This window comes from Perissodus microlepis, chromosome 16 (assembly GCF_051167445.1).
Source record: "Perissodus microlepis isolate ML-2025 ecotype Zambia chromosome 16, ASM5116744v1, whole genome shotgun sequence".
Taxonomy (NCBI): domain Eukaryota; kingdom Metazoa; phylum Chordata; class Actinopteri; order Cichliformes; family Cichlidae; genus Perissodus; species Perissodus microlepis.
Genome location: NC_140476.1, coordinates 34,177,927 through 34,195,754, shown reverse-complemented (window position 1 = coordinate 34,195,754; position 17,828 = coordinate 34,177,927). Strand labels below are relative to the sequence as shown.

The following is a 17,828-nucleotide window of genomic DNA, read 5'->3' as shown; positions in this document are numbered from 1 at the left end:
TACAAGAACAATGAAATGCAGTTTGGCATTTCTCTGTTAGCAGCATGTAGATTTTTACATTAAAATTCTTTTAGAATAACAAGAAAAAAGAAAAAAGAGAGACCCAAAAAATTGATTTAAAGTTAAAGAGGTACCTGCACAGGGAATATATGTAATAACGTAAGTATCTACATATTTAATTGTTTAAATTAATATCTCCACAACATAAGAACAGAATAAAAACACAAACATTCCCCACCGGTGGACAATGTCACTCCACTCCTTACAGTGTTTCCCAGAGAATTAGAGTCTATCTCTTCTAGTTTGTTGTTGAGGAAGTTACCAAATCATTGATGATGTTACAGACTAGCATGAACAGTGATGGCTATGAATAAGCTCTTTCTTTATTCTAATGCACAAAATGATCTGATCACAGTCAGAAAGTGCTTTCTGCAGTGTGCTTTACTGAACCTTTAACTAAAATGAGTCTTAATCTTAATATATTGCATGTCATTTTAAATCTTTTTTCAGGCTGACTTAAAACAGGTTTGTGCTTCATATTTAATCGATGTCTAATATTTCATATACAGAAATTTGTTAGTAAACATCCTATATTAAAAATAAATGATTTAATTTTTCTAATGAACAAAGTGAAATGGTTTCAGTCACAAAGTGTTTTACTTAGGTGCTTTTCACTTTATTTTTTTACATATTGCTTGACATTTGAAAACCCTTATTTCAACTAATTTAAACATTAAATACACTCAGAGAAACACAGGGAGATTACACACAGGTGGTGGACACAGCTGGGAGCAATTAATGAGACGAGACAAGAGGTAAAATTGAACACATTCACAAGAAACGCAGACTTTCATAATAAAACAGGAAACAAGACCTCACTACACAAAGACGCAGACTTGACACTGAGAGACAGACTGAATATAACACATGGAACCTAAATGCTAAACATGAGACACAAATCCTGAAACACACATAACCAGAAACATGGAACTCTAATAATAATCTATCATCATCATAATCATCACCACCACCACCAGTATACAGGAATAATCCATTATTCAAAGCCAAAACATAACAACTCCAAAATGCTGAGTTGAACCGACCCAGAACCGTGACAGCTACTAATACTAACAGATGGGAAGCACTAATTAAACCAGGAGTATAGGCTAAATAAAATAGATGTCAGGCCACAGGTAAGAGATAGAGTTAATTCATAAATATAAAATAATATCTAGAAAAATCAGCAATAATGCAGTAAAAAGTCAAAATGTAGTAAGAAGGTTAAAATGTAAAAAGGTTAAAATAGATAACATAAGGGCACTAGCTAGTGGGATATTAAATAAATTAAATAAGTACACAGCAAATTCAAAAGTGTTAAATGTTTTGGTGTTAGTAGTCTTCTTGCAAAAGTAGAGTTAATTTTACTCTAAGTAGAGTCACATTCTTTTAATGTAACTCTGAGGTGTAAAATGATAGTAGTTAAAATCGAGTGTTAAAAATGAGTGTTTCTATGTCAAATCTGGAGGTGTTACAATGGAAACATTAACTCTTGACCTCTTAACTCTGAACTCCTACAGGGGCTATGACACCAATAGAGTAAATTCACAGACTCCGCCCCCAGCACCATAGGCTCCAATCGAAGCTGAAGTGAAGCCGTTTCAGAACATTTTGCTCTACATATTTGAGTTGTTTGCCATGCTTGGTAAGTCATGTTTCAAAGATTGTTTCAATTATTATTTTTAGCTTTTACTTCTGTGGCTCTTTGGAGTTGAGACAAAGCTGTGTGAAAGGCATTAGCCATGTTGCTCGGTGATAGCATAATATTCTGTTTTAGCTAGCTGAAAGGTATTGTTTGCGGCAAATACCACAGCCTTGAAAAAAAGCTTGCATGTGAATTTTCAGTCAAATTTTTGGTCAAATACACCTAAAACAATGTCTAGAATGTGAAATGTTGGTATAATGGTGCTACTTGAAGCCTGAAAATGATCTCCCATAAAAAAAAAAAAACGAGCAAACAGCAGTAGCAGGCGTCCTGACTGGGTTCTACGTTAGCATTTAGATCCCTCCAGAGGTTTGTGCACACGGTTTAGGTAAAAATAAAAAAGGTTGAGGTTTTACATTTAGTTCAGTATTACCTGTTGCCTGTGTCCTTGTCTTTTGGGAAAATACTTTACACAAGTAAGGCACGAATAGTAACAGGAAGACTATTCCAGAGGTTCAGTGCAGCTGAGACAACAGCACAATCCCCCTTGGTCTTCAGGTGGGACCTAGGTTGGACCAAGAATAATTGACCAGATGATCTTAACCCTCTGGGGTCCAGGGTATAATTGGCCGTTTTTGACTACTTTTGATTTTGCCTCTATATTACACCTTTAAAAACTGTTTATCTTGCCTTGTTTGGTATCATTATTTTCAGCATAACCTCAAATATCTGAAATTTGAGTTATTTTTTCATTTTGGCATACTATATTAGCACAATTGATCTAAATCCAGACAAAAAATTCAAAAAACATGTTTAACGAATCATTTTCATAACTTGAAATGCAAATAGAAATTGTACATTTCTAAAAATTATACACAAGTTTTGCGAACAACAAAGTTATATGGTACTATTTACCTAAAAATGCAGCCAAGGCCTCAGGCGTTTTTTATATAACAATTTAAAACTATTTACTGAACAATCAGGTGTGCTGCATCAAATAAGAAGGCACACAAATTATTTGTGCCAGTCCAAAAAAATAGTTTGTGTCCAATATAATACAGAGGAGAACAGCACAGTCCTAAACCCTGCAGGTCTGACAACAGGAGGTGTGTCAGTCCAGTTTTCCATGTGGGGACAGCGTTTACACTGGAATTTGCCTTTGACGGCTTTTTTGGAGCAAATGTGACATTCAGCAGTATAACTGATTGTGGTGGCCCAAGCCCAGAGCAGCGCCGCCAGCTCCCCAATCCTTTCCAGGTGGCGCTCGGACTGGTCCTGCAGCTCTTCCTGCTGGCGACGCACCTCCGCCGCCTGCTCCCGCTGGGCGGCCGCCATTTTGGCCACCCTCTGGGCCAGCTCCTCCATTCCCTGGCTCCGATACGGACCCGCCGTGCTGCCTCCTGGGTTTCGGCACCAATGTGGCGAGAATAAGGCACGGCGGGACCACGGAGTATCATTCAGAGCCATCTTTATTGACATCTCACCACAACACCCACAAACCCCTGGGTCCCCGTGTTTTTAACTAGGCGGGCGTGATTAAGGATGCGGTGCAGGTGCATCCGCCCACCCTGCACGGCACCGCAGACCACGCCCCACCACACTGACACACAATACAAAACAATAACTACACAACACACTAACTCTAGCCTCCAAACACGCTAAACGTCACTAATGTCTCACATATGAAAACTCGCTCTCTGTCTTTCTTTCGCTTGCCTGCTTTCCGTCGCGGGTGTCACTCCTAAAACTGCCCCTTCTCCCTAAACAACCAAGTGCCACATGTTGCCATATCAGTTTTTGATTGACTGACAAGGTAAACTTTAACACCAATAGGGAAGGGGTGTTTTTTCTTTTTTCACTCACAAGCGGAGAGTGTTTGCTAGCGCTGTCTGTAGAAAACGCCGTTTTTACCATTCTTCCCGCTGTAAACACCACTGTTTTGTTCAGAATAAAACATTGCGTGTATCTTTTTTTATCATAACTCTGGTATTACGTGGCCCATCAACACAATTAAAACTGGTATATAGTTTGAATTCCGCACTTTTGATCCAGGTTGAAATGGAGACTCTGAGTCGCTGCATCTTGTAGCTGTGTCGTCTTAAATTGGTCTTGTGATTTTGACGAACCAGCGCGTCCGTTGACCCCAGAGGGTTAAGGCTCGACGAGGAGTATACAAGCTAAGAAGGTTAGCAAGATAGCTAGGCGCAACGTTATTTATAATTTTAAAAGTAAGCAACAAGATTTTAAAATCAATACGATATTTGATGGGTAGCCAAAGTCAACAAGAACTGGAGTAATGGAAGCAAATTTTCCAGTTCCAGTTAGGAGACAAGCTGCAGCATTTTGAGCAAGCTAAAGTCTATGGAGATGGACGGATTGGCCAAAGTAAAGGGAATTGCAGTATTCTAATCTGGAAGTCACAAAAGCATGGATACGTTTTTCAAGGTCATTGTGCTGTATAAAATGTTTGGCTTTAGAGATTGTGCAATTGAAAAAGCCAGATTTGACTACTGAGGACACTTGTTTAACAAGCTTAAATGAACTGTCCAGGAACACACCGAGATTGCTTACAGTGTCAGAGAAGAAGCTGGCAAGGGGGCCAAATAGAATGGCTAATTAGTCCCGAGGGATATGCCTATCAAACACTGCAATCTCAGTTTTGGATGGGATGAGTAACATCCCATTGTGACAGAAAAAGATCCGAGATATAGGATTTAAACCCGTTAAGGGCAGAACCCTTAATGCCTACAGCATGACACACAGCAAAACACAATTTTCTCTAGTACTTTAGATAAGAACGGGAGTTTGGAGATTGGTCTATAGTTTGCCGGATCAGTCGGGACACAGCCCACCATTAATGATAGGTTCATCAAAGGTAGAATATAAGGCCCAATTACATCAAAACCATCCTTAATAATGGGAGAAATGTCACGTCCAGAATTTGAACTTCTCACCTGTCCAATAATCTCTTGAGGGTGGAGAATGAACTACTTCCTACCTCTTCCTACTTTAGCACGAAGCGGATTCACCACAGAGGGGTGTAAAAATGAAGGCTTAAGAGATAGAATTTTTCTTGTAAAATGATTTAAAAATTGCTCACACAGATCTGAGGAAGCCAAATCTGACCTTCCAGGACAAGGATTGATCACAGAGTAAAAGACTTAGTGTTCGTGCTATCCGGATCAAAAAAGGCACAGTCTCAGAATTAAATATACATACAGGGCGATGAGGGCCCGCAGAAGTCAGTTCTATTGCATTTTACTCAGCATCGACCACAACCAAAAAATGGTCAGAGATGCCAACATTATCATTGCTCTTAATACAGATATCCAGAGCATATGAAATGACCAAGTCCAACGAGTGGCCCTTTAAATGTGTCGGTTCACTCACCCACTGTGTAAGAATGCTGCGAATCCAAGCTTCCATCAGGAACAAAGAATCCAACCACAAGGTGAGAAAAAGATCATTTAGGGAGACCCAATCCATGTCCGAGCAGGCGAACAAACGAGTGGGTGAGCTGGGTAAGATTGTCGTCCTACTGGACAAATCCAACGGTGGCTAATCAGTCTGAAGGACAACCGGTCCTGAATGGAGAAAGGAGGTTGCAAAATATCCAAAGTGGAATAGGAGTTAGCCGCAGCATGTGCCTTAAGGTAGACCTTAAAGCGAACATGGAACCCACTCAGTTTGCCCCGCTTCCTATAGCGCCTCTTAGGCAGGGAAGGTAGAGGCAGAGGATGTGCACCAGTGGAAGGGTAAATAAATGACAAAGTAGCATCTCCTAAGTTCCAGCAAGGGTGTGGCTGATAGTAATGGGTCGAAGACTTCGGGGTTTTGAGGTCGAAGAACAGGGTTGGCCGATTGTAGGTAATGCATGCAATCTATCAAGTACATGAACTTCACTGGAAAAAGTTTAAAAACCTCAATACACAATGAAACTATGCAGGATTTGACATAGTTGTAAACATACTGAAAGAAAACTGCCACCAGTGGGCAAGAGGGAGGAGCAATGTGAGCAAAGAAAATAAATCAGGTACAGAACAAAGAGCTTCAGGCAGAAAGCTGGAACCTCCTTTTTCTAATGATGAAAACCTTTGAAGAAACTGAACTCTGCTTTCCACAACTCCTCAACTCCTCCTGCAGGAAAACCATGCGTCCTTATACATTTTCTATCCTTATTTATATTACCCTGTCCTCCATTTCTTTGCTCACTGTGACTCTTAATCTGCTGGTCATCATCTCCATCTCACATTTCAAGTAATAATTTTGTTAGACATATGCAGACAGTAAGATTTTATGGCTAAAAGATGAAAATGATATGATATCCTATCTGAGTGAGTCTGAGCTAAATGCTTTTTCCTTTTATCTGTATAAAATTGCACTTGTTGCTACAAATAATAATAATAATAACTGTGTCGCTGTCTTTTGTCTTCAGGAAGCTGCACACCCCCACCAATCTCCTCCTCCTCTCTTTGGCTGTCTCTGATTGCCTGGTGGGTCTCCTGATTTTATTTCAAATTATTATTATAGATGGTTGCTGGTTTCTTGGTGAATTCATGTGTAGTATGTATTTTCTCTTGGACTACATTATTACCTCTGCGTCAATAGGAACCATGGTTCTCATATCAATTGACCGTTATGTGGCTATTTGTTACCCCCTCCATTACTCTACCAAAGTCACCCCAAAAAGAACAAAAGCATGTGTTTATCTGTGTTGGATATGTTCTTCAGTCTTCCAATGTCTCATGCTAAAAGACAACCTGGTGCAACCTGGCAGGTATAATTCCTGCTATGGGGAGTGTGTGGTTGTTGTTGGCCATGCTTTTGGAGTTGCAGATCTATTGCTGTCCTTTATTGGTCCTGTCATTGTGATTGTAGTTCTTTATCTAAACGTATTTGTTGTGGCTATGACTCAAGCTCGTGCCCTGCGGTCACATATTGCAGCTCTGACACACAAGGGGTCAGTAAGTACAAATGTTAAGAAATCTGAAATGAAAGCAGTAAGGACCATCAGTGTTCTTATCATTGTGTTTCTAATATGTCTCTGCCCATACTTTGGTGTCACACTCTCAGGTCAAGATGCCATGCTCAGTGCTTCATCTGTTGCATTTGTAATGTGTTTGTTCTATTTAAACTCCTGTCTAAACCCTCTAATTTATGCTTTATTTTACCCCTGGTTCAGAAAATCTGTTAAACAAATTGTTACACTTAAAATATTGAAGTCTGGCTCCTGTGACACCAATATCATGTAAACAGAATGAAAGACTGAGAATGAAAGCCCCATTGTTTTTTTGTTGTTGTTTTTTTATGTTTTCTATTACAAAATGTTACTAACAGAGAAGTAACACCCATAAGTAAAGGACAGAAACCCGTGTGGCTCAGAGATGGGGAAGAAAAGACTGTAATAACTCTACTGACGGACTTCATTTCTGAAATATTTTGACTGATACAAATATTATTCATGTCAATGGCAACCAACATCAGTATATGTATTAGACTGCTAGTAGCATTATAGGAACTATATTTTAGTTTCAGAGTTTCTCCTTTATCGTCAGTATGTTACTCAATTTCATACAAAGGAGACATGTCAATGGAAACAGCACTCTTGTCATGCATGTACACAAATAGACAGCGTGTACACATTGCTCCTCTCCATCCTTGTCTGTTGTGTTCTTTCATGTGTCTCAGCAGAGAGAAGGGATGTAAGCTGCAGTTTCTGAGAAACAGCAGCATTCAGTATGAATATAGCTTTATAGCTGGAAATGAAGACAAAAAAAAGTAATGTGCCTACATTAAAAATACTCTAATGTGATAAGATAACCAGTTTATACAAAAGTCTGCAGCAAAAGAAGTGAAGAGGAGGAGGAGGAAAATTATAATTACCAGTTAATAATATAAACCTGACGTTCCTAAACACCCAGATGACTCCCTGCCCTAATGAAGACAGACATACAATCTTTCTTTTAACTTTTAACATATGAACACAAAACCAGCAAGATGAAGCAAAGATGAAAACCAGCCTAGAGAAGCTGCAAAGCGATCACCACAATGGTTCTACTTTAAAAAACACAAGCTCGAAGAAGCCTCAAGCTTGACTGCACATCACTGTCTTTGTTACCTGTTCAGGGTCTGGCTGCTGGGCAGGGGTCTGCATTGACTCACTGCACTGACTGATTTTTGGCTAGATTTGCATTAGCATACTGTCTCTGTAGATGGTTCAAGGTTCAAGGTTCTTTATTTGTCACATGCATAGTTATACAAGTATAACACACAGTGAAATGTAACCTGACTCGCTCCTCGACATGTGCAAAAAAAAAGGGGGGGGGGGGGGGGTAGAGGAAGAACATTATATATATAGTATATACATTAGGTGAATGTGCAGTAGTAGCAGCAGTAGCAGCAAGCAGGTGAATGGTTACAAAGAGCTGAAGTTCTATCAGCAGGATAATGTAATTGTTTCTGCCCTATACAGAGTTTGCATCATGCACTTGTTTTTTTGTTCAATAAAAGCAAAAGTAAGGTCCATATTGCCACTCATCAGCAGTTATAGACAAGTGCACTATTTTACTCGACACACACACACACACACACTGAAATCAGTGGATTGGAGCACAACTGCGCCGAAAGACAACGGCATGTTTGTTTGATTTATTTTTATTTTATTAGGCCAGTGTACAGACAACTAAAGAACCTCTGGAATGTGAGTAATGACATAATTGTAATTTTAATGGAATTAAGCACAGTAATGTGTTACATTACTACATTACTAAAAAAATGCAATGTGATTACATTAACAATACTTTGTACCATGTTACATCCAACACTGGTTATGGCTAAGATCTTTAGCATTAGTTAATATAAATTGGAGCTCGGAAAGAAAAGCGTCTGGACTTCTTTAAGTTGTTTGAAGACATTCCACCTCTCATCCGAGAAGCTTCTTCAGTTCTAGGGTCAAACAGGAAGTACACAGAGCAGTAGTGGTTTTTGATAGAGGCGACACGGGCAGTTGCCCAGGGCGGCATCGTGGTAGGGGGCGGCATCACGGGCATCAGCAAAAAAAAGTTGCTCGTACTCATGCTGCCTCGACATCATGCCAGTGCATTTTGGGGATGGCATAGGCACTGATTGGTGTTCTTATAGCCATTTGCTGGGAGTAAGGGTGCCCTCCGTTTGCGAGGTGCGACTTCTGCTTGTGGCACAGGGAGGAAAGGACGGGGTGGCAGGGGATTCTCTGGCTGGCTGGAGCGGCATCTAATAGCCAACTCACAAAATAAAACAAAATAAAAACAAACCAATAAACATGAAAACACCAGACATTATGATAAAGAATTTATCACCAATGTTTTTTCGAAATTCTATAGGCAAAAAGTGAGCGCGAGAGCCCTCGGTGCGCCTGCTCGCTGCTGTGCTGAAGTCAAAGTAAACTTTGTCATCTCCGCTATATACAGTACAATATATAGAGAGACGAGACGACAAGGCTTCATTTACAGCAGTGCAAGTAAACAAACAATAAATATATGAAGAGTAAGAAAATAAATATACACTTTAGGACTAGGGGTAAAGGGATCAATAACAATTTAAAATTTATGATTTACAGTTTGATGATTTAAAGTCTCACACACAACCTGTCGAAAAGGGAGGGGGTGGCTGCTTCCAAATATAGCATATTTAATTTCTAATGTTGTAAATCCAAGCCCATTATGTATTCATGATTTGAATTCTGGGTTGTGTGAAATCCCAGAAATAAACCCTAGACAAAGCATATCTGTGAACTAAGGTGTAGGTCTAAGGTGTAGAATCAGAATCAGAATACTTTATTAATCCCTAAGGAAATTATGTGGGTCACAGTTGCTCCAAGAAGAAATGGTAAAAATAGTAACAGTAACAGACTAAACTCCAAACAATACATTATGTTACAGATTTTACACATTTAAGAAATAGCACTAATATATACAGATCACTCAATTATAAATATCAAGGATGAACAGAAAGGATTTCTCACAGATACACCGAGGGGGACACAGGGTGTAAAGACACGATGGGAAATCTAAAAAACTAAACTGAACTACCTAGGGACCATGGGATAAATAATGAACAAAATTTAAAATTTTTTTAAAAAAAAACTAAGAACGCTGGTTCAAAATGACTGGTTCAGGTATACAAAAACATTTTCCCTTAATATTTAGTATATTTCCGTCATTCCATCATATTTTTTTGATGCTCGGTAATCCAGGTAATTAAACTCCAGAAGGCTGACTTTATTTCGAAGCAGCAATTTAACCCTTTAAAGCCGGTTGGAGTGGGCATGCTCTGTTTTGCGTAACTATTTTTAAATCCCGGTAGCACTGCAACCACATAGCTCCTTGGACTATACTGAATAATAACACAATTTACATTAAGTCTGTGAATGTTCTCAGTCATCCAGGTCATCGTAGTCAAAGGAGCTCACAAAGAAAAGCGTCTGGACTTCTTTAAGTTGTTTGAAGACGTTTCACCTCTCATCCGAGAAGCTTCTTCAGTTCTGAACTGAAGAAGCTTCTCGTCAGTTCAGTTCTGAACTGAAGAATCTTCTCGGATGAGAGGTGGAATGTCTTCAAACAACTTAAAGAAGTCCAGACGCTTTTCTTTCCGAGCTCCAATTTATATTAACTAATGCTAAAGATCTTAGCCATAACCAGTGTTGGGTGTAACATGTTACAAAGTATTGTTAATGTAATCACATTGCATTTTTTTAGTAATGTAGTAATGTAACACATTACTGTGCTTAATTCCATTAAAATTACAATTATGTCATTACTCACATTCCAGAGGTTCTTTAGTTGTCTGTACACTGGCCTAATAAAAATAAAAATAAATCAAACAAACATGCCGTTGTCTTTCGGCGCAGTTGTGCTCCAATCCACTGATTTCAGTGTGTGTGTGTGTGTGTGTCGAGTAAAATAGTGCACTTGTCTATAACTGCTGATGAGTGGCAATATGGACCTTACTTTTGCTTTTATTGAACAAAAAACAAGTGCATGATGCAAACTCTGTATAGGGTAGAAACAATTACATTATCCTGCTGATAGAACTTCAGCTCTTTGTAACCATTCACCTGCTTGCTGCTACTGCTGCTACTACTGCACATTCACCTAATGTATATACTATATATATAATGTTCTTCCTCTACCCCCCCCCCCCCCCCTTTTTTTTTTTTGCACATGTCGAGGAGCGAGTCAGGTTACATTTCACTGTGTGTTATACTTGTATAACTATGCATGTGACAAATAAAGAACCTTGAACCTTGAACCATCTACAGAGACAGTATGCTAATGCAAATCTAGCCAAAAATCAGTCAGTGCAGTGAGTCAATGCAGACCCCTGCCCAGCAGCCAGACCCTGAATAGGTAACAAAGACAGTGATGTGCAGTCAAGCTTGAGGCTTCTTCGAGCTTGTGTTTTTTAAAGTAGAACCATTGTGGTGATCGCTTTGCAGCTTCTCTAGGCTGGTTTTCATCTTTGCTTCATCTTGCTGGTTTTGTGTTCATATGTTAAAAGTTAAAAGAAAGATTGTATGTCTGTCTTCATTAGGGCAGGGAGTCATCTGGGTGTTTAGGAACGTCAGGTTTATATTATTAACTGGTAATTATAATTTTCCTCCTCCTCCTCTTCACTTCTTTTGCTGCAGACTTTTGTATAAACTGGTTATCTTATCACATTAGAGTATTTTTAATGTAGGCACATTACTTTTTTTTGTCTTCATTTCCAGCTATAAAGCTATATTCATACTGAATGCTGCTGTTTCTCAGAAACTGCAGCTTACATCCCTGCTCTCTGCTGAGACACATGAAAGAACACAACAGACAAGGATGGAGAGTAGTGATGGGATTTCCGGCTCTTTTTAGAGAGCCGGCTCTTTCGGCTCGGCTCACTAAAAAGAACCGGCTCTTCAGGTTGTTTTGTTGCTTTAATTAATTTATCATTAGCAATAATATAAAATTATGCACAAAAGGAATTACTAATGTAAAAAAAGTGGTTTTATTTATATATGTTTATATATGGCCCCTAGAGACAAAGCACGTACAAACTCTAAAGCATATACAAACTCCAAAAAGCACGTACAAACTCCAAAACACATTTCTAGCGTTAACTGAACTTCCAAAACAGAGCTACCCAGATCACTTAAATTACACAATTGAAAGCATGTGTGTATTGTTTGTGTATTTATAGACAAGCACTCATATTTTATTTATTCAAATAATTTAAAAAAAAGTTCATTTACCTGTTACTACCACACACCTAATCCGGTTGTTGATACTTCCTGGCTTGTGTAGCCACTAGGTAACAAAAGCTCAACACTGCGCCCTAGCATCCTGGAGCACTTCTGTTGTCTTTTGTACGTGCTTCTGAGTTTTTACGTGTTTTGGAGTTTGTACGTGCTTCTGAGTTTTTACACATTTTGGAGTTTGTACGTGATTTGGAGTTTGTACGTGCTTTGTCTCTAAGGGCCACCATGAATATACTTTATTTATTCACTCCACATAAAATGTAATAAATCATATAATACAAAAAACAACTATTTACATTTTAAACTTTTAACTATTTAAATTTTCAGCTTTTTCCTTTTAAACAAATTTAACGTGAAACAACACAAAACACTGCAAACCACAACACAATTAAATATAAATTGAAATATTAAAACAAAAAGAAAATGCACATTCTCTGTCATATGGGCCTGCATGATTTCTGAATCCTTTATCATCTTCAACTGAAAATAGTGGCTGATTACTATATCTTTCTAATGTGACATTGTTGTCCCTTGCTCTTTTTCTCTCTGGCTCTGTTCCTGTGCTACTGCGAGTGTAACTAACGCCCCTCCCCCCTCTGCCCAGCGCAAAGTACAGGCCGCGCGTGTGGAGTTTAGCGGAAAAAAGGGCGAGAGAGAGGGTGAGAGAAAGAAAAAACAAAACCTCACGGCTCCTAATAAGGATCCGGCTCGCGTCGTTCACTTCAAAGAGTCGGCTCTAAGAGCCATTTCGTTCGCGAACGACCCATCACTAATGGGAAGGAGCAATGTGTACACGCTGTCTATTTGTGTACATGCATGACAAGAGTGCTGTTTCCATTGACATGTCTCCTTTGTATGAAATTGAGTAACATACTGACGATAAAGGAGAAACTCTGAAACTAAAATATAGTTCCTATAATGCTACTAGCAGTCTAATACATATACTGATGTTGGTTGCCATTGACATGAATAATATTTGTATCAGTCAAAATATTTCAGAAATGAAGTCCGTCAGTAGAGTTATTACAGTCTTTTCTTCCCCATCTCTGAGCCACACGGGTTTCTGTCCTTTACTTATGGGTGTTACTTCTCTGTTAGTAACATTTTGTAATAGAAAACATAAAAAAACAACAACAAAAAAACAATGGGGCTTTCATTCTCAGTCTTTCATTCTGTTTACATGATATTGGTGTCACAGGAGCCAGACTTCAATATTTTAAGTGTAACAATTTGTTTAACAGATTTTCTGAACCAGGGGTAAAATAAAGCATAAATTAGAGGGTTTAGACAGGAGTTTAAATAGAACAAACACATTACAAATGCAACAGATGAAGCACTGAGCATGGCATCTTGACCTGAGAGTGTGACACCAAAGTATGGGCAGAGACATATTAGAAACACAATGATAAGAACACTGATGGTCCTTACTGCTTTCATTTCAGATTTCTTAACATTTGTACTTACTGACCCCTTGTGTGTCAGAGCTGCAATATGTGACCGCAGGGCACGAGCTTGAGTCATAGCCACAACAAATACGTTTAGATAAAGAACTACAATCACAGTGACAGGACCAATAATGGACAGCAATAGATCTGCAACTCCAAAAGCATGGCCAACAACAACCACACACTCCCCATAGCAGGAATTATACCTGCCAGGTTGCACCAGGTTGTCTTTTAGCACAAGACAGTGGAAGACTGAAGAACATATCCAACACAGATAAACACATGCTTTTGTTCTTTTTGGGGTGACTTTGGTAGAGTAATGGAGGGGGTAACAAATAGCCACATAACGGTCAATTGATATGAGAACCATGGTTCCTATTGACGCAGAGGTAATAATGTAGTCCAAGAGAAAATACATACTACACATGAATTCACCAAGAAACCAGCAACCATCTATAATCATAATTTGAAATAAAATCAGGAGACCCACCAGGCAATCAGAGAAAGCCAAAGATAGGAGGAGGAGATTGGTGGGGGTGTGCAGCTTCCTGAAGACAAAAGACAGCGACACAGTTATTATTATTATTATTTGTAGCAACAAGTACAATTTTATACAGATAAAAGGAAAAAGCATTTAGCTCAGACTCACTCAGATAGGATATCATATCATTTTCATCTTTTAGCCATAAAATCTTACTTTCTGCATATGTCTAACAAAATTATTACTTGAAATGTGAGATGGAGATGATGACCAGCAGATTAAGAGTCACAGTGAGCAAAGAAATGGAGGACAGGGTAATATAAATAAGGATAGAAAATGTGTAAGGACGCATGGTTTTCCTGCAGGAGGAGTTGAGGAGTTGTGGAAAGCAGAGTTCAGTTTCTTCAAAGGTTTTCATCATTAGAAAAAGGAGGTTCCAGCTTTCTGCCTGAAGCTCTTTGTTCGGTACCTGATTTATTTTCTTTGCTCACATTGCTCCTCCCTCTTGCCCACTGGTGGCAGTTTTCTTTCAGTATGTTTACAACTATGTCAAATCCTGCATAGTTTCATTGTGTATTGAGGTTTTTAAACTTTTTCCAGTGAAGTTCATGTACTTGATAGATTGCATGCATTACCTACAATCGGCCAACCCTGTTCTTCGACCTCAAAACCCCGAAGTCTTCGACCCATTACTATCAGCCGCACCCTTGCTGGAACTTAGGAGATGCTACTTTGTCATTTATTTACCCTTCCACTGGTGCACATCCTCTGCCTCTACCTTGCCTGCCTAAGAGGCGCTATAGGAAGCGGGGCAAACTGAGTGGGTTCCATGTTCGCTTTAAGGTCTACCTTAAGGCACATGCTGCGGCTAACTCCTATTCCACTTTGGATATTTTGCAACCTCCTTTCTCCATTCAGGACCGGTTGTCCTTCAGACTGATTAGCCACCGTTGGATTTGTCCAGTAGGACGACAATCTTACCCAGCTCACCCAGTCGTTTGTTCGCCTGCTCGGACATGGATTGGGTCTCCCTAAATGATCTTTTTCTCACCTTGTGGTTGGATTCTTTGTTCCTGATGGAAGCTTGGATTCGCAGCATTCTTACACAGTGGGTGAGTGAACCGACACATTTAAAGGGCCACTCGTTGGACTTGGTCATTTCATATGCTCTGGATATCTGTATTAAGAGCAATGATAATGTTGGCATCTCTGACCATTTTTTGGTTGTGGTCGATGCTGAGTAAAATGCAATAGAACTGACTTCTGCGGGCCCTCATCGCCCTGTATGTATATTTAATTCTGAGACTGTGCCTTTTTTGATCCGGATAGCACGAACACTAAGTCTTTTACTCTGTGATCAATCCTTGTCCTGGAAGGTCAGATTTGGCTTCCTCAGCTCTCTGTGAGCAATTTTTAAATCATTTTACAAGAAAAATTCTATCTCTTAAGCCTTCATTTTTACACCCCTCTGTGGTGAATCCGCTTCGTGCTAAAGTAGGAAGAGGTAGGAAGTAGTTCATTCTCCACCCTCAAGAGATTATTGGACAGGTGAGAAGTTCAAATTCTGGACGTGACATTTCTCCCATTATTAAGGATGGTTTTGATGTAATTGGGCCTTATATTCTACCTTTGATGAACCTATCATTAATGGTGGGCTGTGTCCCGACTGCCTTTAAACACGCAACAGTGCAGCCTGTTCTAAAAAAAAGCAGCCTTGACCAGAATGATCCGGCAAACTATAGACCAATCTCCAAACTCCCGTTCTTATCTAAGGTACTAGAGAAAATTGTGATTTGCTGTGTGTCATGCTGTAGGCATTAGGGTTCTGCCCTTAACGGGTCTAAATCCTATCTCTCGGATCTTTTTCTGTCACAATGGGATGTTACTCATCCACCGTGGCCCCTCTTTGTTGTGGTGTGCCCCAGGGTTCTGTGCTGGGCCCTTTGTTGTTTTCTTTGTACATGCTACCTCTGGGCTCTATTTTTGATAAATATAAAACCTCTTACCACTGTTATGCTGATAACATTCAAATTTTCTTTCAATTGATTCATGATTTGTCATCTTCATTGGAATGCTTGTTAGATTGCATGAAAGAGGTCAAGGACTGGCTTTCGGCCAATTCTCTTATTTTGAATGAAAACAAAACTGAGATTGTAGTGTTTGATAGGCATATCCTTCGGGACTAGTTAGCCATTCTATTTGGCCCCCTTGCCAGCTTCTTCTCTGAAACTGTAAGCAATCTCGGTGTTTTCCTGGACAGTTCATTTAAGCTTGTTAAACAAGTGTCCTCAGTAGTCAAATCTGGCTTTTTCAATTGCACAATCTCTAAAGCCAAACATTTTATACAGCACAATGACCTTGAAAAACGTATCCATGCTTTTGTGACTTCCAGATTAGAATACTGCAATTCCCTTTACTTTGGCCAATCCGTCCATCTCCATAGACTTTAGCTTGCTCAAAATGCTGCAGCTTGTCTCCTAACTGGAACTGGAAAATTTGCTTCCATTACTCCAGTTCTTGTTGACTTTGGCTACCCATCAAATATCGTATTGATTTTAAAATCTTGTTGCTTACTTTTAAAATTATAAATAACATTGCGCCTAGCTATCTTGCTAACCTTCTTAGCTTGTATACTCCTCGTCGAGCCTTAACCCTCTGGGGTCAACGGACGCGCCGGCGTGTCAAAATCACAAGACCAATTTAAGACGACACAGCTACAAGATGCAGCGACTCAGAGTCTCCATTTCAACCTGGATCAAAAGTGCGGAATTCAAACTATATACCAGTTTTTGAATTGTGTTGATGGGCCACGTAATACCAGAGTTATGATAAAAAAGATACACGTAATGTTTTATTCTGAACAAAACAGTGGTGTTTACAGCGGGAAGAATGGTAAAAACGGCGTTTTCTACAGACAGCGCTAGCAAACACTCTCCGCTTGTGAGTGAAAAAAGAAAAAACACCCCTTCCCTATTGGTGTTAAAGTTTACCTCGTCAGTCAATCAAAAACTGATATGGCAACATGTGGCACTTGGTTGTTTAGGGAGAAGGGGCAGTTTTAGGAGCGACACCCGTGACGGAAAGCAGGCAAGCGAAAGAAAGACAGAGAGCGAGTTTTCATATGTGAGACATTAGTGACGTTTAGCGTGTTTGGAGGCTGTAGTTAGTGTGTTGTGTAGTTATTGTTTTGTATTGTGTGTCAGTTATACTGCTGAATGTCACATTTGCTCCAAAAAAGCCGTCAAAGGCAAATTCCAGTGTAAACGCTGTCCCCACATGGAAAACTGGACTGACACACCTCCTGTTGTCAGACCTGCAGGGTTTAGGACTGTGCTGTTCTCCTCTGTATTATATTGGACACAAACTATTTTTTTGGACTGGCACAAATAATTTGTGTGCCTTCTTATTTGATGCAGCACACCTGATTGTTCAGTAAATAGTTTTAAATTGTTATATAAAAAACGCCTGAGGCCTTGGCTGCATTTTTAGGTAAATAGTACCATATAACTTTGTTGTTCGCAAAACTTGTGTATAATTTTTAGAAATGTACAATTTCTATTTGCATTTCAAGTTATGAAAATGATTCGTTAAACATGTTTTTTGAATTTTTTGTCTGGATTTAGATCAATTGTGCTAATATAGTATGCCAAAATGAAAAAATAACTCAAATTTCAGATATTTGAGGTTATGCTGAAAATAATGATACCAAACAAGGCAAGATAAACAGTTTTTAAAGGTGTAATATAGAGGCAAAATCAAAAGTAGTCAAAAACGGCCAATTATACCCTGGACCCCAGAGGGTTAAGATCATCTGGTCAATTATTCTTGGTCCAACCTAGGTCCCACCTGAAGACCAAGGGGGATTGTGCTGTTGTCTCAGCTGCACTGAACCTCTGGAATAGTCTTCCTGTTACTATTCGTGCCTTACTTGTG

At 39.3% G+C, this 17,828-nt stretch overlaps 2 protein-coding genes across 2 annotated transcripts; one reads left to right on the top strand and one right to left on the bottom strand.

The window, feature by feature from the left end:
* Window positions 1-5,783: 5,783 nt before the first annotated feature.
* Window positions 5,784-6,954, top strand: LOC146371287 (trace amine-associated receptor 13c-like). Its single transcript, XM_084907819.1, has 2 exons — window positions 5,784-5,959; window positions 6,138-6,954. Exons 1-2 carry the CDS (start codon window positions 5,784-5,786, stop codon window positions 6,952-6,954), a joined length of 993 nt encoding a protein of 330 aa, XP_084763945.1.
* A 6,191-nt stretch (window positions 6,955-13,145) lies between these two features.
* Window positions 13,146-14,316, bottom strand: LOC146371286 (trace amine-associated receptor 13c-like). Its single transcript, XM_084907817.1, has 2 exons — window positions 14,141-14,316; window positions 13,146-13,962 (listed from the first exon to the last, which is right to left on the bottom strand). Exons 1-2 carry the CDS (start codon window positions 14,314-14,316, stop codon window positions 13,146-13,148), a joined length of 993 nt encoding a protein of 330 aa, XP_084763943.1.
* Between the last annotated feature and the right edge of the window lie 3,512 nt (window positions 14,317-17,828).